The sequence below is a fragment of the Anthonomus grandis genome, chromosome 14 (assembly GCF_022605725.1).
Source record: "Anthonomus grandis grandis chromosome 14, icAntGran1.3, whole genome shotgun sequence".
In the NCBI taxonomy this organism is placed as follows: domain Eukaryota; kingdom Metazoa; phylum Arthropoda; class Insecta; order Coleoptera; family Curculionidae; genus Anthonomus; species Anthonomus grandis.
In genome coordinates, this window is record NC_065559.1 from 9,998,041 (window position 1) to 10,021,040 (window position 23,000).

Genomic DNA, 23,000 nt, shown 5'->3' on the forward strand with positions numbered 1-23,000 from the left:
CCTAGAGCTGAAGAAAGTGATGGAGATGAGAAAGACAAAAAAAAAATTAGTGGTCACATTTAACAAAGCATTAAAAATTAAAACTCAAACATGACTACAAAAAAGTCAGATGTTTTGAAATTTTTGTTTGGACCCAAAATAACATTTCTAGAGAATATTTTTCCAAATAATATGCTTTTTATTTCGTGAAAATAATTTTAAAAAATAAAAACAATCGTCCACTCAAATCACAAAGATGCTGGTTATATGTTTTATAAAAAGAGACTGTAGGTCTGATGATGCTTTAGTCCGGCGAAACATGTAACCTTCTTCTTTTTATCAAATGTTTTATGTGATGCTATACATTTTGGGTTGTTTCTTTTTCTAAAAGTCTTTTAGTTACTTAGAACTTGAACCTGGAAGTGAACCTATCACCATTATCCTAAAATCTGACTAATTTTTGAATAAAACTAAAAAATACATTGGCACCAGTTTTACTATCGCTTTGTTCTAATATTCATTTTATTTATTAATTAATAGTCTAATTCAGGCCTTTTCCAAAATTAATTTTTAATAAGAGGATGATGTAAACCATTGCTTTAACTTCAGTATCATAATAATATTAATATAATTCTTTTAATTATACTCACCTTACTCTGCTTTTTTGTGAAAATAAAATCATATGCAAAACCAACCCCAAACACAGTAACACCAGTCTCCTTGCTTAGAGTGGCACATATTGCCAATATTATAGTTACTATAATAAAGTACCACATTTTTAACTGTCTTAGTAAGCAACGTGAATTTAATAATAAAGTTCCTTTAGAGTACTCCAAGTGGCAACTTTTGGTCGTGAGATTCTGAAACTGCTTGCAAATTGTAAAATTAGCTTGCAAACTTTTGGCGATCTTTTTATATTTAATTTTTAGTGGAGTTAAATGACTCTTTGTTGGTGGACAACATTTATCTCTATAGTCCACGTGTGAACAATAGGCAAGAGTAGAGAGGAAAAAGAAGTTGCCGGCTAGAATATCGGCTCTACCTAAAAAACAAAGTTAAATAGTAAAATCATAATATATAAAGTTACTTTTTCTTACCAACAACACTTGCAACGGCTTCAGTATGTATCGGATGTACAGCAAATAGAACACCAGCAACTGTAGCTGCTAATTTTCGCCTTTTTTTCGGTAATACTTGCATAGCAACTTTCATAAAAACATATGTTGCTAAGCAATGTAATATGACATTTACTAAATGAAATCCCCAAGGAGTAAATCTTCCTATTAAATAATTGAATCTGAATGTAAGTACTGTTAGAGGTCTATAAGAACAATGTGATCCATTATCGGTGAGTGGGGTGCCCCAAAAATCGTTTTTTAGTAGTTGGGTCCAAGGGGTTCTTGGAAGTAGATCCGGGTTCGTGAGTATAGCTCTTCTAAAAATAAAAAAAATTGGTTATAGTTTAATTATAGTGGTAACGGCAAATTATTTAAATTACATTACAATACCAAGTTGATTATAATTTACATAGAATTAAAACGTCGATTATCATAGACTAATGCTAAGAAGACATTATTAACACGTGTCGTGTTAACACGCATTAACACGTGTTATAGAAATATCTATTACGTTATTTTAAACAGACCAGTACATATTATTGTGATGTATCGTCAGAGCCCGATAACACGCTTAAACACGCCATAACGCGTGTTTTCGATATCTAAAGTGGTCAGATTTTCATCAGAGTGTTATATAGTTATCACTACTCACCAGGCCCCGGCCGCCGCAACTTTATTTAAATTTAAATATGGACGAAGAATTTATTGAAGAAGTATGAAAGTACGAATTTTTGTACAACGTTCAAAATAAGGATTGCCGAGACCAAAGAAAACGACAAGAGGCTTGGGAGGAAATTGGTGGGACAATAAACAAAAACTGTAAGTATTCATTCATATATATTTTTTACTTTATTAATATATTATGCTCAAATTTCTAATAAATTTGTATAACTTTTTTATTTAAATAGGTGTATTAACGAAGAGAGGTGAAAGCGGAGTTTTTTTTAACGTGGGCTCTTTTAAGGCCCACATTTTTAATATAAGTCATTTACTTTTAAGTTTAAAAAACCTATAGAATTAAAATAATTTATAATATTATTAGGTAGTTAACTAGCCAAATCAAGTACTTTTTCTTTACTTATTATTAACGTCTGCCACTACGAATAATGTCTCTCTGCCATGGACACATTGCATTCCCTGTATTAGAAATAAAAAAGTTCTTGTTTAGTTCTCGAACGCCAAAAGCGCCCAATGTATAGTTTCTTCGGATGAAATCAATGGGCCTTAATGAGTGAATCGAATTTATATCAACAGGTTTCACAGATTCAGTAGATGAAATTTGCAAGTAATTATGAAGGCAGCATGCTGCCATTATAATTTTATCAGCAAGTTCTGGGCTAGTTTCGATTGGTTTTTTGAAAATTCTATATCGCGCTGTTAGGGTGCCAAAAGCATTTTTCACAAAACGGCGTGCTCTCGAAAGCCGGTAATTAAAGATTTTTTCTGCTTCACCAGCTCAGTTGTTTCTACTGAAAGGTCGCATCAAGTAGCGTTTCAGAGGAAATGCTTCATCCCCAACCTGTCCTGTGGGCGTTAGTGGTTTATCTGTGGAAACATCAATTTTATTGCTTGCGAACCATTGGCCTAATAGCGATGTTTCAAAAATGCCGCCATCACTGTTTCTACCATAATTACCGACATCTATCCATGTAAACTTGTAGTTCGCATCGACTAAAGCAAGAAGAACAATGGAGTGAGTGCCTTTGTAATTAAAATAAGCACTCCCTGCGTTATTTGGACATTGTATTTGAACATGTTTACCATCTAAGGCACCGATACAATGTGGGAACCGCCAATTTTCTTGAACCTGTCTGGCTATTTGTTTCCAATGCTTTTGGTCAGGCTGGGGCATGTAAATAGGTTGCAGTGTTCTCCATATGGCCTCACAACATTCCTTGACAATTTCTCCCACTGTACTGAATCCAGTGCAAAACTCAAACCCCAATGATTTGCAAGAAATTCCTGTTGCCAAATATCTAAAAAAAAAACAATTATAATAGCATAAAATAGTAAATATACATAAAGTTTATAATATAGATGTTTTTTTTTCAGGGCAATAATGTAGAGACAGTTGGACAAAGCTGAGAAATGCCTACACCAGCGCCTTAAAAAGAAGAAGGACGACTGTAGTGGCCAAGCAGCAAAAAAAATTCTGAAGTGGAAATATGAAGATCAAATGTCATTTTTGGCACCCCATCTGGAACCCAGAGCATCACAAAGCAACTTTTAGTCTCAGAATGGATACACGGTGGAAAGTCAAAGTGAGGAAAATGGCAGACAGAGGACTGATATTGTTGAAACGCAAGATAAAGAAGATCGCGATGAAGTTCAGGCTACGAATATATCTTTAAATTCACTTCCTGAAGTATCAACAAAACCAAACGATCTTGATCAACCAAATGTTCGTTCTTTTTCTAGGACATTATCAGACAAAAAGAAAATGGAGAAGTCAATGAGTGACTGACCATATGAGGTCTCAAACCCCACCTCCAGATCAACCTGCAGTAAAAACTACTGATCCTAGTGAGGATATCGATTCGTTTTTCCTAAGTTTAGCTAAAACTATAAGAAAACGTCCCTACAATGAACAAGTTCGTCTCAAAATGGGCGTAAGTAACTTGGTGTTTGAAGTTGAACTGAGAAACATACCACCAGTCATACAACACCAAGTTATAACAGTAATAATGCCGCATCCTTCACCAGCACTGTCCTCTGCAACTTCCTACTCGAATGACTCTGAAATGTTTATATAGTCGCCATCTGCACAACATTATTTTCCCCACAGTGATGAGCAATCTCAATCCACAACTCATTTTTCAGAAAATACTAAAGGAAGTACCATTTCTAACTCACTAGATACTTTTATACATCTATAAAAAGTTAATCCACTTTTGCAATAATATTATGTCTAGTTTTATAATAATATTATACATAGGATTTTATTCTTGATTTATTCGTTGTATTAAAAAATACAGTATTTTATTTTGTTTTGACCTACCTTAAAGATAATAAAAGTCTTTCCTCTGGAGATATGGCTTCTCTAAAATTTGTGTTTTGCTTTCTCAATTTGGTTTCTAGTAAATTGTAAAGCACTTCAAATTCCTTCATGGTCATCCTAATATACATTTTACACCTGTTATCGTCATTGCTGATTTCAGGCCACAGAACATGATATTTACCAAATTCATGCCTACGTTCGTTTATTGGATGAATCCAGTACTCTCTGGATTTATACTGCAGCACAAGCAATGCCGCATTAACAGCTACCATTTCCTCCTCTTCATCCAACCAATCCATCGCTTCCATGTAGGTGCTCGATTACGATTACAAAAATTATAAAAGCGGACACTATTCTATAGGGAATGACCTTCACCAGTTGAAAAACATCAAAATCCCAGCATAACACACGTTCTACAACACATAGATGTGTCCGGCAAATTTGATGTTTCGCATTCTGACGTGTCGTGTTGACGCGTGTTAACACGACACGTGTTAATAATGTGTTCTTAGCTTTAGACTTAAGGAATTTGAAGGAATAATGCAGAAAAGAAATTAGTGATTTTTTTGATACATCATTGATACATCAATCGGAAATGTGGATCTTAATACGTATTGTATTAACCACTATTTTTCTTTTCTTGTATTATATTAAGAAACTTTGTTTTCCTTGTCTTTTATTTAAAATTATACAGGGTGTTCATTTGAAAACTTCCCACCACGGATTTATTGAAAACCACTGTTACATGATTGATGACTGACAAACACTTATTGAAATAAAAACTGATATTTTCATGTTTTTGTTTTCTATCTGAACAAATTAAGATAAACAAAGATTTTTCTAATTTTATCGAAAACGAATCGACCGATTTAAAAAAATCAAACGTCAAAATAAAAAAAATCGAAAGACCTTTTAAACAAGCTATTACTCGATACCCCTAGCCATTTAAAATTTTTAAGGGGATGACCCTGGGAGGCAGAGGGTGAAAGGGAGTGAAGTAATTTTAGGTTAGAAAGTTGTCCCCCTTGACAAACCTTTTGACGTATTTCGGAGTTTTTTTTTAAACAGTGGTTTTTGATAAATCCGTGGTGGGAAGTTTTCAAATGAACACCGTGTATATAAAAGATAGGCCAAAAAGTACATATCTAAAAACAGATCTAAAATCTATTTATGACATATTTTTGAAACGCATTTTTATTCATTAGATATAATTTAATAAGATTTTGATTAGGAGATTAGCGTTGCTTGAATCCTCTCTCCTTAAATAACAGACTTTCCTCAGAAAGAACACAGCATGTGCTAAATATAATTGTCAATTAACAAAGATAGAGACTTGTATCGTTAGCCTTGCTTTGATCCGTAAACCCACTTAAAACCACAATAATTTCGTTCACAAAGAAAAGATCCCTTGAAGAACTGAAAAAACCAAAACGAATTGAATCACAAATATCATTCTTAAAACTTTAATGCCTCATTTCAAGTGATTTTTGGCCAAAGGATAACATACGAGTCACACTTCAAGCACAGTTGCAGTTCACACAGGGTTGGCATATGCAGGTTGGAGAATCGATCATTACGCATAAAGAAGTGCTTAAAGGAAAAATATTGTTATAAAAACCTGTACTAATAAACGATGTTCTTCTAAGCATAAATCTTCGACCCGGATTCGAGCAGCCGATCTTATTGCTTTCCAAATAATTTAAAGTTTTTTTAGACTTCATTTTGGTTTTTGAGATGAGTTTTATTAGGGTTGCTGATAGTGTTAAGTTGAAAACTAGGAAAGTCAGGGCCAGTAGAGAAGCCATTATGTAAGTTTGGAGTATAGAGGGTACAAAATAGTAGTTAAGAATAGGCGAACGAAACCATGTGGTGGCCATGAGTAGCGATCATAGAACTTCGATGCAAATTGTCTCATTGACTGAGCTCAAAGAAATTTAAAATATTAAAAATCGGAATGATAAAATCAGTTTACAATAGCTTTGCAGCAAATATCCCATTTTTTATACTTCAAAGTATAACGTCCAATGTTTTCTCTTCTTCATTTAGTACCATAGGTCTGGAAATTTTCGAAAACATTAAGTTGGCTAATCGTTATCTCTACAGTTTTTCACGGGTTGATGTTTCACTAGAAACAGGCATCTTTATTACTTGTGTGCAGGAACAATTAAATTAGGCTAACAGAAACTATCTTTATAGTCCTATTGTTGGAACCTTTAGTGTGATGATTAAATTACGAGACAGTTTTACTACGACTTTTTGTAAGACTGTCTCGTAATTTAAGAAACTATCTTGCAAAAAAGGGTTTTTAAGTAGAAATTCAGTTCTTAGTCATCATGTGGTGCTTGACGTTCAAAAGCTTAAGAAGTTTATCTGCTTACGGGCTATAGATTGAAACCAAGCAAATACATGCAGAATCCAGTGTCAGGACTTAATCAAAAAGGCAGGTCTAGATAAACAGCGAGTGAGCTACTGCATAACCTTCTTTGTTTTCGAAAGAAAACGGTTCAATTCTTTCTCCAAACCATAAGGCACACCATACAGTGATATATACCAAACCGTAAACAAGGTATCAATAAACGCTTATGTCCTGAAGATATCAAAGCTCAAAAGAAAGAAGAATTCTACTTCTAGAGATTTATCGGTTGAACCTGATTTGGCCTTTCCATAATTTTCTTAACTAAACTTGTTTAAGAATGTTGGACTACTCTCATCTGGTTTCTGGTAATTCTCCAACTACTAAATTATCCTGTTATCAGAACTGAATTTTAAAGCCGGAGAGCGTAAGTAAGAAAGTATCACGTAAAGTTTCGTACATACGCTGGGTTTAAAAGGTAAGTAAGTATTTTACTGACACCGCATTACTAAGCGATATAATATTTGATATAAATTATAGAAAGATGCCTTAGTTTTATTTTTTTTTGTACACTGTATCCTATTTATGCCTGATCTAAAGTCTTTATGAAGGTTTTCATAACTCCTTCTTATGCTCGTTTCCCAAAAATTATATGTGGGTTGCCCCATGACCCGTTAGCAGAATGCAACATAATTTATTTGAAGAAAGAGATGTTATTCTTGTAGGTTTATCTACATGAAGATTTAAACTAAATTAGAACTAAAGAAATTGTATAGCATAGTAATATTAATACCCATAGTGATAAAAGAGACCAAAATTTTGACGAAACTAAAATAGTAGATTCTAGTTTTGCTAGGAACTCAGATTTCTTGCTAGACAGATAGAGAGTTAGCGATATTATTGACGAAAGATCATTTACGGAGAAGCTTCTCCTTGAAACGAGACAGATACGAACAACGAAGAAGAAGATTGTCTCATTATCCCTTATTAAGAGGTGAAATTATATTACTTTGATCCTAGGGTAATCAGAAGAATAAAAATTGGGGAGGCAATAGGAGTATCTAAATATTAAACGTCAGTTTTATATATTTTCTGCAGTGTTTCCAGACAGCACAGATACGTACTAGAGACATATTTTGTACGTACTTCACGACATAATGTACCCCAAAAGACGTATTACGTACTATGGACGTATATATGTACGTCGTCCACTTTCCGCAGGATTCTACGTCATATATACGTACTTTTAGGAAATTTTACGTCATATATTGGACATAATATGACGTATCTAGGATGTTTACATGACTTCTTTTTTTGTGTGGTGAAATATGTTTGGGAGAAAAAATAACTCATTTATAAAAACTGTAAAAATATAAAACAAAACATGTATATGCCAAAAAACGAAAAAAAAAAACATTTATTCCTTGTAACTATTGTGAAATACAATCTTCAGTGTTCTTAGTGCTTCCAATCTCTGTTTGTAGTGCTGCACCTTAAAATTATATTTTAAAATAAGCAAATTATCAAATAAGCAATTCATTACTACTAGAATGAATAAATATGTTCTTACTTACCATGAATGGAGGCAACAATAACGCTGGGATATTTTTGTGTTGATCTTGATAATTTTGATATATCTATATGATAATTTTATTATGACAAATCACACACAAAGTCACGGTCCACAAAGCCACGGTTATCCAATTGGATGAGACCGTGACTTTGTGTCCTTACCTTTGTTTTTGTTTTCGTTTGGTCTCTTAGAGAAAAATGGATGATACGTTTCTAAATTTAAAGGGTGTGTTAATCCTTTGAAAAGAGAGAATCCCGATTTGACGGTTGTCTAATTTATACCGAATTCGTTGACTTTTTCTATCAAAGTAAAGAAACTAAGAAAGAAAATTTAAAATTTGCCAATTTTGCAATTACATTTAATTGAATAATTTAAGATTCGCTTATTAAAACTTTTTGAAACTTTGCACAAGGGTTTGCCAGATTGGTCTCTTTAAAAAGTTATCTTACATTTTTTCTATAAAATGTACAGGGAAGCCAATAATTGACCTCCTTAAAATTTACATGGGTTTTCCTATGTTCCGCTAGGCGACGCACCACCCGGTATAACAATAAAATGATACCAAAGGCTAAAAATAGTTAAAAGCATCCATAAAAATATATAATTTTTAAAAAATACTTAAGTTTTAATTAGCATTTAATAAATGCAGATTATCATTTTGACTGGCGGCGTTTACGTTGGCGCGAATAAGGTGTATTGGCCTGAACAGCTTTACAGATGACAGAAAGAGAAAGCTAAGATTACGTTCCGTGTTTTCAAGTAAAATTATAGTAGTTTGCTGCTTCTCGTACAAGTGTGATTTTATAACAAAAATGTGTTAATTTTAAATTTGGAATGAATAGTGCGATTTAGGTAAATAAAATCATAATAGGAAAATAATAATATTAATAGGTAGAATGGTGATGGTAATTGAGTAACAAATTGTTTTAAAATTCTTTGTCAGAGTTAACACAAAAAATGAAATTTGTTATAGCTCAAATTTAACGAAAAATAGAGGTTTGGCTAAATTTTTAAAATTTAAACTAGATGGCTTCAAACTCTTTTTTTCTAACCTTTAAAGGAAACTATTTAAAAAAAATAATAAGAAGAAATCGGACCCTAAGAGGAAATTAGCAAATCTTTTATTTTAAGATTTTAAAAAAGAGCAAGAAATAATGAAAAAAACTATTAAGAGTAATAAACATTAAGTAATTATAAACATTTAGTAATAAACATTAAGTAATTTAGTAACCAAAACTTATAATAAACAACACGTCAAATTATAAATACAAATAAAGGTAAACATTATTTCGAATATTTCCGGTTTTCCCAAGCAAGACTTTGCACTTTTTCAATTTTTTTAATACTATTTTTTACTGAAATCTTATCCAACTTGCATCTTGTAATTTTTGTGCGTAAGTTTTTAATTATTGTCTTTAAAAATTATAATGCTAATAGTGATTTGAATTTTGAAACTTTATTTTAACTGATATATTTACTTTCATTTTTTACTTTTTTATTTTAAAGCTCTAATCAACTACTACACTACACTAAATATAGATTATTTGGAACTTGCAGACTGTTTAACAAGTCTTTGCTTACACATTTTGGTTATCACGAGTGTTTTTATTTTTGAAGATTTTAGAAATTCAATTAAACATATATATAAATTATTTTGGTTATTTTTTTTTCTTTTTCAGATTGGGTCGGTCAAAAGTAACTATGTTATTTTTTATTTTGGTACTAGTCGTTATAGTTGTACTGATTTACATATATTTTCATAATGCTTACAAATATTGGAAAAAATTGAGAGTTCCGCAACTTAATCCCCAATTTCCTTTTGGAGATATGGCTGGTGTCATATTTAGGTAATGTTTTTTTTTCGTTTGTTTATATAGCTTTCTCCATGATTTATTAGTAAATTTTTAATATTCTTGTTAAAAATATAATTACAAGAAGAAAAGAAATTTGCTATTTATCTAGTCAACCAGGCTTATATATATATATATTAATCTTTTTAGAAAACAAAATATGGGAGACAGAATAAAACAAATTTACCTAAATGAAAGAAATAAAGGACACGATTTCGTCGGGTTGTACTTTTTCAGCAGAAAGGCATTTTTACCACTTGACCCAATCCTGATTAAGAACATTCTAGGGAGAGATTTTCAATATTTTTCAGATCGAGGTAAAGTACATTTTAAAATAAAATTTGATTAAAAAATGCAAATATCAACCTTAATTAAATGTTACATTGTCATCTCTGCAGAAGCTATATAGTTTTGTAGAGCTGCTCCAGTTAAAATCTAATGTATATAATCTTTAACAATTTACTATTTATCTTATATTATACAGTAATGAATTATGCAATATGAGCCCTCCCTTCCAAGCTTTAAAGGTATAACACTATCTAGCCGCTCAAAAATTCTTTAATTAAGCATCATCTAATGTTTAAATAATTTAATAAAACAATTATTAGAAAGCCAGACAATCATCATCAGTAAGTAATTTATTCTTGCAACTTAGGTTAAATAATATATTCTAAAAATTTCCGTAGTCATAAGGATTTTGCTTCGTTAGGAGTATTGTTTCAAATTTGATTTGTAAGAAAAACTGAATATTTGTCAAAACTTAATTGAATAAAAAAATAGAAAATTCTTTATTTAAACGCGAAAATATATATTGACATATTTACATTTGTGTCACCTTCCTAGATAGAACTGGTCTGGTTAAAATTCTAATGGTTCCTTAAACAAGTCTCAGTGCACTGAATGTTAAAAAAATTACTTAAGGAATAAATTTATGGCTAGTTATAGTTCTGATCAGTGATGTTAATAGTCAGCCGACATATTGTCATATTGGGCGTTTACTGGATTTGTTTTCAAAATTATTTTTGGCGGCGCCAATATTGTTGGCCAAGGCATACAGATTTGACTTTACTTAAAAATAACAAAGATACATAAAGTGATTTTTAAAGAACAACTTTTTTTTTTAAATTTGAAAAACTGCGTATTGGAGGTAGTTCGAGGAGAGGCCTGCACGGCGTATCTAGCGTCAGTTGTAGAGTGAACACAGTCAGAGTGGTAACTATATACAGTATTGTGCAAAAAGATAGCAACATTGAATTTTCCTGTTATATATCTTTTAGTATCTATTTTATAATTAAGGTTTATATATTATTTACAAGAATAGTTAGAGCCTGTTTATATTTTTATATTATCATATGTTTTGTATCATAATAAATAAAACAACTAAATTAAAATCAATTCAATATTTCGTGTAGTACCCCTTCTCCTTTATAACATCTGCACATCGTCTTGGCATGAACTCAATTAATTTCATAATATAGTCATTGTTCACTTCTTTCCAAGCCTTTTCCACTATTTCAAACAGAATATTTGTATTAGAGCATGTTAGGTGCCTGATTTTGGTGTCAATGTAATGCCATAAATTCTCTATAGGGTTTAGGTCTGGCGATTGAGATGGCCAGACTATTACATTAATTATTTTTTCATCGGATAGCCACCTCTTAACAAATTGAGAAGCATGTTTTGGATAGTTGTCATGCTGAAATATGGTTGTTACTAGCATGACTTCATCCATATATGGCACTAAATATGTTTGCAGAATGTCTTTGTACATGAAACGATCCATTTTGCCCACTATTCTTACTATGGGTCCCATGCCACGAGCCGAGAAACATCTCCATACAAGAATATTTCCCCCTCCATGTTTAACTGTGGGGCAAATGTACTTTTTGTTTAATCTTTGTTCACTGGGGCGTCTGACGTACATCACTCCATCAGTCCTGAATAAATTATATTTAGATTCATCACTAAATACAACTTTCTTCCAATCAGCTACAGACCAGTGGACATGAGATTGGGCAAAGTGAAAAAGAGCCTTGACGTTCTTCTTTGAGAGTAACGGTTTTTTGGTGGGGCGACGAACAGGTAAGTTGGCATCAAGTAATCTTCTCCTTACGGTACTGGAACTGAGGTTTACTCCTCCACCCTCTTTTAATTTTACCAAAATTTGGGAAGAAGACAAAAAAGGATTTTCTTTGGAAATTCGTAGCAGCTGCCTATCCATCCTCAAATTTGTTTTTCTAGGTCTACCAGGAATGGGCGCTGGTGCAGCTGTTCCAGTAAGGCGAAATTTTTTGCTCTGGATATGATTGACTTGTGAAGCCGTAAGCTTCTTGCAATGTCACTCTGCCTAACACCATTTTCGTAATGCTCCACAATAATTTTTCTTACATCACCAGAGACGGTTTTTGAGCGACTTTTTTAGGTTAATTCTGAGACCATTTTAGGTTAATTCTGAGATTCAAAAATAACAACTTTACAGCAGGTAAATCGATATTTAACTGATAAAATAAATACGAAAGAAGAATGTTGCTATATTTATGCATATTGTCTAAATAAACAAACATAAAGTTCCTTACTCTGCATTGGCATTCTTATGATATCTCGGTATATTTATAAATAATACAGAGGCGTGTACTTAGAAGTAAAGAAATAATATGGAATAAATAAAGGAGCAAATAATATTTTTGAAAACATCGCATGTTGCTATATTTATGCACAATACTGTATTTATTATTTGCTAATTATTTAAAGTTGTATAAACCTATTGGCTTTATAGATTTAATATATATATTAAATTTTGAATGCTCTCCAGTCAATACGCCAGGGAAGAGATACTTTATGAAAAAAGCTATTCTTGCACATTTGTGGATAAACGCAATTAAATATTAGGTCTTTTGAACAAGTAAGGCCCTGAGTCTAATCTTATAATATTATACATGGTGTCAACTCTAAAATTTTCAATGCAAATATCTCTAAAACTAAAAAAGCGGAATTTGGTGTAAATATTATACAGATAGGGGGAACTGCAACCACTATATTTTGGTTATGTGGTGAGTTATTAAGTTGAGATGCAGTTTGTTGGAATGCAGCTCTTAGGTCCTACTAGAAAGTAGATGTCTGGATGTTTGTTGTATATCGTCTTGTGACTTTTTACCAACTCACCCAAATACTTTACACAATGGTTTACAGTATGACGGACGGAATTATTTATATTTATGGTGCTCAAAATCCTGGAAAAGCAACTTTGAATTCTCCAATTTTAAGAAACAGGATAGTTTGAGAACAAAAAAAAAGAGAAAAAGCGGCACGAGTAGAAGTATTAGGACATTTCGCTATGAATCCTTCATTGTCCCTATATCAAGATTCAGCAATAACAGGAATTTGTCATAAATCTATACGTCAGGAACGTGTATTAAGTCATTTCCATTAACTGAAACTGCAAATTCTTCAGGAACTGCGTGAAGACGATCCGAACTAAAAAATAGAATTTTGCGAAGGAATGACAGAAAAATGTTGTCAAAAAATATTTGTTTTAGCGACAAATGCAATGGTTCTGTAAATAAACATAAGTGTACATACTGGAGAGATAAAAATCCGCGTATTTTTAGGGAAGGACGGACACACAGTATCCAGAAAAAATCAATGTGTGAGCGAGAATGTTGGGTGATACTATTGTCAGGCCTCCATTAAGAAATAGTAACCTTAATGGCAAAACTTATTCGGAAATGTTAAAAACCATTATTCAACCCAAAAATTGTTGAAGAAATAGAAAATTAGTTTCCAAATCAATGGATTGGGAAAAGAGTCCAATAGAATGGTCGGCGAGATCACCAGATCTAACACCCTTAAAAAACAGTTTATACTTTTGTTTAAACAACATGGAATGCATTTTGAGCATCTAATTAAATAAAATACCACTTCATAAAAACAGAGTTTATTTTATTTAACTTATTTGATCCTGTATACAATATAATAAAAATTCTTGTGCAGGTAAATACTACTCCAAAAGACCTTTAATTTAAGGTATTACAAAAGAGGTAGTGCTATTTAAAATTTTCGGGTTGAGGTGTATCGGGCTTCAGGGGTGACTTACCCTATATCCATAATATGGTTACATATTTAATTAACAAAAATGGTGGTTGCAGTTCTCCTTACCCGTATGCAATTTATACTAAATTGCGCTTTTCTAACTTTTTTAGTTTTAGAGATATTTGCATTGAAAGTTTTCAAATTAAGACTTTGTATAATATAGTTGTGCGCACGGAACTTGAATATGCTGCTATTTTCACAACTTATTACATGCGTTACCATAGTATTATATTACGGATTGTTTTATTAAACGAAAACAAGGCAATTTGCTGACAGGCCTTTCTTTTAAGTTCTTACCTTTTTTTAACGCACGCCTTGTAGAGACAGAGCGCAGGAATAGACTTTCTCTGCTATGTCTAGGCTGAGCTATATTCAATATGCGGCTAGTGCAACGAGAGTATATTGAATGTAGGATCTCTCTTGAATGTAGTAGTAACTATTTGTCTTTCTTATATAGTGGTGCCTTTTTAGAGAATTAAATTTTCTATAAGATGGGTATATTTAAGCTTTTCAGTAATTTTTTATAACGGGTGTTATCAGAAGTTAAATGTAACATTTGGGAAATGTGCAAAATTAGTGGTATTTTCTTCGTTGTCGTTTTTCTAAAATTTGGTAAATAGAGACATGTTTTTTTCAGCAAAAACTACTGCATTTAATATGCTTTCCAATGATGTACTTACTTTTGTGATGGCTATTTGTTTTTACAGCAATATCATGGACAAAAGAAAGAAAACCACAAAAATTGAAAATTTTTAAATTTTTATTTCTTGATTGACCAAAATTAGAAAATCAAAATTTCATTAAACAAACCTTAAATTATAACAATTGTTCAAAATGTCTTCCCTCTTCAATACATTTGATGCATCTTCTCCTGACACTATCAAGTTCAACGCGTTTTTGTCGCATTTCATTGCAACACACGCTAATTCGAATAATTAGTTCGTCTCGAGTATTAATGTTAATACTATAAACATTAGATTTTAAATTGCCCCAGGCAAGTCAAGGGGCGTAAAGTCAGGGCTTCTGGGCGGCCATCTTACCGGACCGTATCTTCCGATCCATTTCACCCCAAAGCATTGATTCAAGGAATTTTGAACAATTCTGCCATTATGGGCTAGGCATCGGTCCATTTGAAACCAAAGTTCCTGTCTAGCGGCTAAGGGGATTTCTTCCACAAGTCAACAAGGTCATTATTTAATAAATTTGAAAACTCATTGGAATTGAGCCGATCAGGAAGTATTACAGGCCGGAAAAGGCGACCTCTCATTAATGATATCCATACGTTGGCCCTTATCTCATGCTGAAAATGTGAAACAACAGTCGCATGAGGTTTTTCTGTATGCCATATAGGGTTATTTCTTAAATTCATTATTCCGACTCTTGTAAATGTTGCTTCATCTGTCCAAAATATTTGATCTGTTCCCCACTCTTGCAACTTATTCAAGTACCACCTACAGAAATAAAGCCTCACCACACCATCCACTGGCAATAAATCCTGGACTTTTTTCAAATGAAACGGATGCAAATTATTTTTTTTAAGAACTCTATGTACAGTGGAATGGTGAATATTTAATGCAGCACCAATGCGGCGAGTACTTCTAGATCTATCTTCTGTAACATCTCTTATAATCGCAGGTTCTTGTCTCCAGCGTTGACCATTTTGACCACCTTCTCTAATCCGCAAACCTCGAAAGAAACCAGTTTCCCCACAATGTTTGAACACTTCTGCAAATGTACTTCTATGGGGTTGCCGTCTATCAGGTACTCCCTTGCTGCCTCCCGCGAGTTCCCATTTACGACACCATAAATAAATAAGATGTCCCGATATTCAATGTTTGTAAAACTAGGCATTATTTTTTTAAGCACGTTTAAATAAAATTACTTATTTAACTACTTTAAGTCGAAGTGCCAGTATTAATTTGGTGGTGATTGCATGTTCATATTAGACCAGGGTGGATAATTTTTAAAACCAAAAACGAGTAGTAAGATGAAACCTATTGGAAAAGGAAGAAATACTGCGTAAATAAAAGGAAAAATTGTTTACGGGCCATTTGAGGTCGAGAAGTAGAAGGTAGTGAGCTTTTAAGAATAAACTTTGAATAACTTTTTTCCATTAGACTTGTAGTTTTGTCGAAAATCGAAATAAACCGTTTTTAAAAAAATCACCTCCTTCCACTTCCTGACCTCAAATCGCCCATAGATTATGTTTTATTTCATATCTGTTATATTCTCTTCGTTTTTTAAAGGGTTGCATCTCCTATCATTTTTTGTTGACTTTTTATTATTTTTGATATGGTAATAATACGCGTTCATTTGAAAGCTCAATACATTTAAAATATCTATATTATAACATTTTTTTTTGACATAATCATACCAAAGACGTCCTAGAAATATACGTATGCAATAATCTAACTATACCTCAAAACTGCTTTATTTCTAGGAGGTTTGCCATTGTTTAATGCAAAGCTCATATCATATTTCCTTATTATTCCTAGAACATCTCATCGAGATGTTTCTGGTTTATCTCAAAGTATTGTAGGTGTGTTTTAAAGTTAAATATAAGCTTGCAGAGAACCTAATCGTAATTCTGAATTAATCTCATTTAAATCTTCAATTTTGTTTTTCTTCATTCTTCAGTTAATTTTCCAATACAGGGTTGCTTTTCAATACTCAATACAGGATTATCTATTTGCATTGACTTTGAATAATATTTTTCACATTGCTTACTTACTAATAACATTATCTCATAGCTTAAATTACACGCACAACGATGCATAAACATAAATCAGGAACTGTACATATGCTTCTTAGGCTACAACAAGGCTTTCGACATGGTAAAAGACATCAAATGGTGTATTCCGTCTCCGGCACTATTCAAACTTTATTCGGAAGAAATTATGAACACTGCGTTAAGCAATGAAACAATGGGACTTAACATAAACAGAATACCCATTTTACTATGCCAATAACTTGAAATATGCTAATGATACAGTACCGATAGCAAGCACAATCCAAGATTTACAAATCATATCGATTAGTAAAAAAATTAGCAAAATCGGACAAATCTTTATACCCAACCAACTAGGACAACAGGTAGAAATATATGAATACCTCGGTACCATCATTAACAAAGACAACTACTGCTCCCAGAAAATAGGAATTTTAATATAAATGGGAAGATCAGCGTTTATAAAAAAGAAAAAATAGTTTGCACAAGAGTTATCAGTTTGGCCTTGAAAATCCGATTGCTAAGATGATATATGCTGTCTGTGCTCCTTTACAGCAAGGAGGCATGAGCTCTGAAAAATAAAATATAAGAAAACTGAAAGCTTTTGAATACTCGACATAGCGGGGAATAAAAATAAGCTAGATAGAAAAAATTACAAATATTGTAGTGCTAAGAGATTATCCAAGTAAAAGAGGTAGCTCTAATAATTAAAAAAAAGGAAATATATCTGGGACAATTTATAAAGGGATCAAAATACAGGTTATTGCAAATGATTATACTAGAAAGATTAAAGGAAGAAGAAATGTCGAAAGAAGACGTTCTTGAGAAGAATCTGCGTGACTGGATACACAACGAATTAGTTGCTTAGATCTGTCATGGAAATTCTTTAATATTCTTTAACGGTTCTTATATCCTGTACGCTTTCTGCTCTTATCATTAATTTTTATTTTATATCTTCTTTGGTTTCCTTATTCTTTATCTCCCTTTTACTGTTTTTCTAACTTCTGTATTAACTGTTCGTCTATTATTCATATTAAGTTTTTATTGAAAAACGTAACCATTTCGTATTAAATTATATCCTGCTTTTGGAACAAAATTACTAAAGCACATAGACTTATTGGATATTAAAACTTGACTCTTTAAATTTGTACTCATTTGAATTTGAGAAAACAATTTTTTCTACAAATATAGGTTAGACATAAAAGACTAATGTCTCGAATTGTTGTTTTTTTGCATGACGATGTTACTAATGTTCCTTACCTTTAAGCATCACTAAATTAATATTTACTGTTTGTTACTTTCAGGAATCTACTATGACGAAGAAAACGATCCATTGAGTGCCCATCTTTTCTCCATTGCGGGGACGAAATGGAAACATTTAAGATCCAAGTTAACACCCGCCTATTCACCCGTTAAATTAAAAGGCATGTTCGATATTATTCTCAAATGCGGAGACCAAATGGCCGATCTTATCAAGGAGGTCGCTATGGATAAAGGCGAACTTGAAATAAAGGTAATAAGACTCTAAAAAAATATTTGATTCATAAGTTAATCAATTTTCCATGAATTTTAAGATACAGTTATTTTCTTAGGAAGTTCTTGCAAGATATAGCACGGACGTTATAGGCTGTTGTGCTTTTGGTTTGGATTGCAATACAATGAGAGATCCTGAAGCAGAATTTCGGAAAATGGGCAAAAGGGCTTTTACGCAAACAATTGGTGATGTCATTAAAATGGTAATGCGGAAATTTTATTTACCTAATTTTCATTTAATTTATATGTTTTTTTTTAAGATTATTATAAGAAGTTTTCCTTTCTTGGCCAAACTTTTGAGGATCGGAGTTTTTTCAGCTAAGGTAAAAAAGTTCTTTCAAAGAATCGTCAAAGATACTATGGATTATAGGGAAGTTAATGGAATTGAACGAAAAGACTTTTTACAATTACTTATTGAGTTAAGGCGCAATGGAATAATTGCAGAAGATGATAAAAGTCAGGTTTGTTTTTTTTAAATGAATATTCCGAAAATATTACAATTGCATGTTATTGGTACTAACTCAAAATATCTTAAGAATAAAAGTAAACCTTTACTCAATAAATAATCTTCAACTAAGTTCTTGGCTCAAAAGTTCTTTTAATTTTTTTTAATTTTGATTTTTAAGCAATTTCTCAGATAAAGTTAGACTCAGACACCTTAAGGCTTTGTGGCGTATAACTTACTAAGTTTTAGAAATAAAAAAACTTTCATCGTTTGTAACACGAGTTTAATTGGTTTTAAACTAACATAACCTTAAAAATAAACTAAACATTAACTCTTTGGAAAAATATCAAACTTAAAACAAAAAAAGAAAAATGACTCTCGTGCTCCAAGTTATAGGGATAAGTGAGTCACCCACATGGGGCAAGTGAGTCCGAATGCTAATTAATCAACGACAATTATCACAAACATAATTATTAGTACCTGGCTCATTATCGGAACAATCCTTATGTAACCAGGCACCACATTGCATGCACATTATCCATTCTTTATAACAAGTGTCTTCGTAGGTCTCATGACAGTAAATGCATAATGTGTTTTTCTCTTCGTCCGGCATTGTTTTTATGTTGTGTTGTTTCTCTTCTGCTCTTGACGTAGCACTTTGCTTCTTTTGCTTAGAAATTCCTTCTTTTATTTTTTTTTCTATTACTAGTACTTGTCCCTGCTTTGTCGTCTAGTTTCTTTTTTACTTGCTTAGCTTTCATTGGTTTTAATTTTTCTTTCAATTGATCTTTGCAGATCCTAGATTTGGATTTGGCATTTTCTTTCTTTTGAGAGGGTTTTGGAACTGGGCTTAAAGTTGAAACTGAAACATAACTACATGATGGTTGCTCTTGTTCAAAATTGTTTACTAATTCTTTAGAAGTACTCTGGATATCATCTTTTCTCAACAAGACTTCATCCCTTATTACGGGACCCTCGACGGGATTAATGTTTTCTGTCCTACATTCCTTTTGAAGAATGTTCTCGGCTGGCGCAAAGTCACTGTCTTGAGACACATCTGGATTATATGGGTAGTGTTTGGATTTAATTTAATTTAATATGAAATAAGTAAATCATGATCGACAACCGCGAAATCATACATAGGCCGCCGACAGAGTCTCAACTTGCAAGCGTCAATATTTCTTAAAACCGCTATTTATGCGGAAAAAATATATTTTTATGCAGGGCAAGACGAATAAGTCAGTCAGTCGCCTCTGAACCTGTAATTGGGTCACGTCTTTCTCTCGCTCTTTTCGTATTTTAGCACATAGCACGTTCCCTAACAGTTGAGTTTCGGTCGCTAGAAATTTGTGAAATTGTAAAACGGGAAACCGTTAATTACGTGTGTAGTATTTAGTAGTGTAGCTGTTTGGAAAGTAAATTCTAAATAGAAAGAAATTCGTGTGTTTTCTTGTAAAACCGCTAGTCCTTCGCTGGGTGGGACAAATCACAATATATTAAGGCTGAAGGCTTACAAGGGACGTCCGTAGGACTTACAGAACCGAGCCTACCCAAGACCGTAAACAAAAACGCCGAACCGGTGTCCACATCGAAGTGTTTACAGATCAAAAGATCACGATTCTATTCAGGTAGATTCCTGTTTTTTCAAAACCCTTAATAATATTTATTGGTGTAAAAGCCTTAATAAGCGCATTTTTAATAATAAGAGCCATATCATATTCTGTGATCCTAGAGCCTGGATGATTCGTAAGCCAGTGATCCATTTTTCCTGCCAGATAGGTTTTAAATGGTCCAAAGACACTTACGTTCAGCTGTTGCAACTTATTTGATGTGTGAGGAGGTAAGGTTATAATAGAAACTCCTGATTTTCTAGCCAGGTTTACTAAATTAATGGACCTATGACTTGAATGTCCATCTAGTATCAGTAGACTTGGACAATCTGTTGTTGTTTTGGTGCAGCCTATAAAATAATTTAAAAATTTGATAAATAGGTCAGCATCCATCCAGCCTGATGGAGCAGGAAATCCTACTGCTCCAGGAAATAAACCGCTTAAAAAACCAGGATTCATTCGAACACGAGGGAAGACCACTCTTGCAATACTGGTTGCTTCAGGTCTTCGAATGGAGAGGATTTTCTGATGATTTAAAAATGAGCTCATCCAGTCTTTTCCTGCAAGTTTTCGATCTTTATTAAAAGGATGACTTATTTGATTGGCCTCAGCAAATTGAAATGCAATCCTTCGAAGATCTGTGGTCGAAAGTCCATAAAACAGTTTTTCTAACAAAATTATGTGTTCACATAATTCCTTTTCCAATTTTTCAGTGAATATAAGTTTGAACCTGCCGTGGTTTACAAGTGGAGTGAGCTGTCGACGCTTTAATCGTGATTGTAAGGTGGTTCTCGGAATACTAAAAAACACACTAGCTTTTTTAATTGACATCTCTTTATTTTGAATCGCTTCTAAGGCACCACGAATGGCATCTTCTGAGGATGATCGTTTTTGGGTTTTGCGCACGTAGTTACGCACCATTTTTCCTCTACAATATATAAAATATATTTATAAGAACTTTTTATACTACAGTGATACTACAGTGAGTCAGACATGACTCACTTACCCCAATCGTTCTTAAAATATAAAAAATTTAAACCTTGAAAAGACAGATAAATGTGGCAACATTCTAAGCATAACGCGGTATTAAGCAAATATAAGAATATGGTATGCACTTCATACAATATTAAGAAAATGCCTTTAAATTGAGGAAAATTCTTATTGATTTCACTTAAAATATTATAAAAGAACACGCAAAATTTAAAAAATGTTAATATTTACCTTAATTTTAGTAATTTTCAGCTAAATGCTTAAGGACACAATACGCGCTAATAGACAAGTACAATGTACACTACACTGATCATTGTCGTGCTATGATGCCGGTTGCTCGACATATTTCTAGAAACGCACTTGCACCCTATGATTCACTTGCCCCACTCTCTCCTAAACTAAGATTTTAAATTTTGAAGGTAAATATTGATCCTGGAAAAACCCTAACAACCGACGAAGCAGCAGCCCAGGCTTTCATATTCTTCTTAGCAGGATTTGAAACTACTTCAACTACAATTAGTTTTGCTCTGTTTGAAATGGCTTGCAATCAAGAAATCCAAGCCAAAGCTCGGCAGGAAGTACTTGAAGTACTATCCAAACATGGTGACCAACCTACTTATGAAGGGCTTCTGGGGATGAAATACTTAGATATGGTTATATATGGTATTAGCTACGAATAAGTTTTTAGTAGATGTAAAAGCTAATGTAAGTTTTATTTTAGAAACTCTTAGAAAATATCCACCGGCACCGGTTTTCTTGCGAAAATGCACCAAACGTTACCTTATTCCAAAGACTAATTCATATATTGAAGAAGGTCAATCCGTGTTAATACCTTGTTTAGGACTGCACAGAGATCCAGATTTCTTTCCAAATCCAGAAGATTTTGATCCAGAAAGATTTAGTGACGAAAACAAATTGCAAATAGTGGATGGTTCTTATATTCCATTTGGGTCTGGACCAAGAAATTGTCTTGGTCAGTTTCTTATTTTTTGTTTTAGAAAATTATTTTAACTGAAGTATTGTTTTTAGGTATGAGATTTGCAATGGTACAAGCGAAAATCGCTTTAACACTTAGTCTTATGAATTTTAAATTTGAACTTAGTGAACGTACTATACTACCGTTAAAAATGGAAACTAAAGGGATTATTTTATCTCCAATAGGAGGACTTTGGATTAAATTTACTCCAAGAAATATTTAGTTTTAGTATATTTGTGAATAATATAATTTATCTTTTTGTTATATCTGTTTTACCTTTTCTCTACTATCTTTCATATCATATCCTTTTCAAATAAGTTTTTTTTATAAATCCTCTATGTTAGAGATACTGCTGAATTAAATGCTTAGGAGCCAACTACGAAGAATATACTTTTCTAAAAAAAATGTGGAATTAGTAACTAATTTAATTTTTTTCGTTGTTCTACTTGTTTCACTGATTTATCGTCTCAAATTCAGCGACTTTAATTAATATTTTAAATGGCAATACAGGTACTCGTACCCGAAACAACTAATATAATAAATATTTTCGCATTTGTTATAGAATGAAGGTTTTCTTCTTTATTAAAAAACGATTTTGAACTTTTTTTTGTAATAGTCGTATAAAATATTATTTTCACTAAAAAGTATGACATAAACCAAAGTCTGTACAAGTAGAAAGGTTTCTTATTCTACGAGTGTAGAATTTTGAATTCTAGTCATGTATATATATATATATTTTTCCACTATTCTTTGTTTAA

General features: G+C 32.5%; 3 protein-coding genes across 5 annotated transcripts in view; 1 reads left to right on the top strand and 2 right to left on the bottom strand.

Annotated features, from left to right (window-relative positions):
* Positions 1 to 23,000, bottom strand: part of LOC126744496 (protein O-mannosyl-transferase TMTC2-like) — a 61,038-nt gene that overhangs the window by 29,086 nt on the left and 8,952 nt on the right. For both annotated transcript variants that reach the window (XM_050451933.1, XM_050451932.1), the window contains exons 2-3: positions 1,077 to 1,414; positions 630 to 1,021 (exon numbers count right to left, since the gene is read on the bottom strand). In XM_050451933.1, coding sequence (XP_050307890.1) covers positions 630 to 1,021; positions 1,077 to 1,414 — 730 coding nt within the window. The remainder of the gene's footprint in view (positions 1 to 629; positions 1,022 to 1,076; positions 1,415 to 23,000) is intronic.
* Positions 1,812 to 22,506, top strand: LOC126744497 (probable cytochrome P450 6a14). Of its 2 annotated transcripts, XM_050451935.1 has the most exons (11): positions 1,812 to 1,916; positions 3,150 to 3,462; positions 3,516 to 3,706; positions 9,701 to 9,868; positions 10,022 to 10,188; positions 17,993 to 18,201; positions 18,281 to 18,424; positions 18,482 to 18,682; positions 21,686 to 21,929; positions 21,988 to 22,239; positions 22,296 to 22,506. In XM_050451935.1, the coding sequence occupies exons 3-11, from the start codon at positions 3,681 to 3,683 to the stop codon at positions 22,463 to 22,465; spliced, it is 1,581 nt and encodes a 526-aa protein (XP_050307892.1). In that variant the 5' UTR covers positions 1,812 to 1,916; positions 3,150 to 3,462; positions 3,516 to 3,680; the 3' UTR covers positions 22,466 to 22,506. The 2 variants fall into 2 exon arrangements, with proteins under 2 accessions (XP_050307892.1, XP_050307893.1); XM_050451936.1 differs by lacking the exons at positions 1,812 to 1,916; positions 3,150 to 3,462; positions 3,516 to 3,706 and adding an exon at positions 8,391 to 8,873.
* On the bottom strand, positions 2,395 to 4,532 carry LOC126744506 (putative nuclease HARBI1). The gene is made up of 2 exons (XM_050451944.1): positions 4,096 to 4,532; positions 2,395 to 3,073 (listed from the first exon to the last, which is right to left on the bottom strand). The coding sequence occupies exons 1-2, from the start codon at positions 4,401 to 4,403 to the stop codon at positions 2,554 to 2,556; spliced, it is 828 nt and encodes a 275-aa protein (XP_050307901.1). The 5' UTR covers positions 4,404 to 4,532; the 3' UTR covers positions 2,395 to 2,553.

Coding starts and splice junctions, on each gene's coding strand:
- LOC126744497 (XM_050451935.1), top strand. CDS start 3,681: ATGAACAAGTTCGTCTCAAAATGGGC. Junction 9,869..10,021: donor ATGGCTGGTGTCATATTTAG/GTAATGTTTTTT, acceptor TAATCTTTTTAG/AAAACAAAATATGGGAGACA. Junction 18,202..18,280: donor AAGGCGAACTTGAAATAAAG/GTAATAAGACTC, acceptor TTATTTTCTTAG/GAAGTTCTTGCAAGATATAG.
- LOC126744506 (XM_050451944.1), bottom strand. CDS start 4,403: ATGGAAGCGATGGATTGGTTGGATGAAGAGGAGGAAATGGTAGCTGTT. Junction 3,074..4,095: donor AGACTTTTATTATCTTTAAG/GTAGGTCAAAAC, acceptor TTTTTTTTTTAG/ATATTTGGCAACAGGAATTT.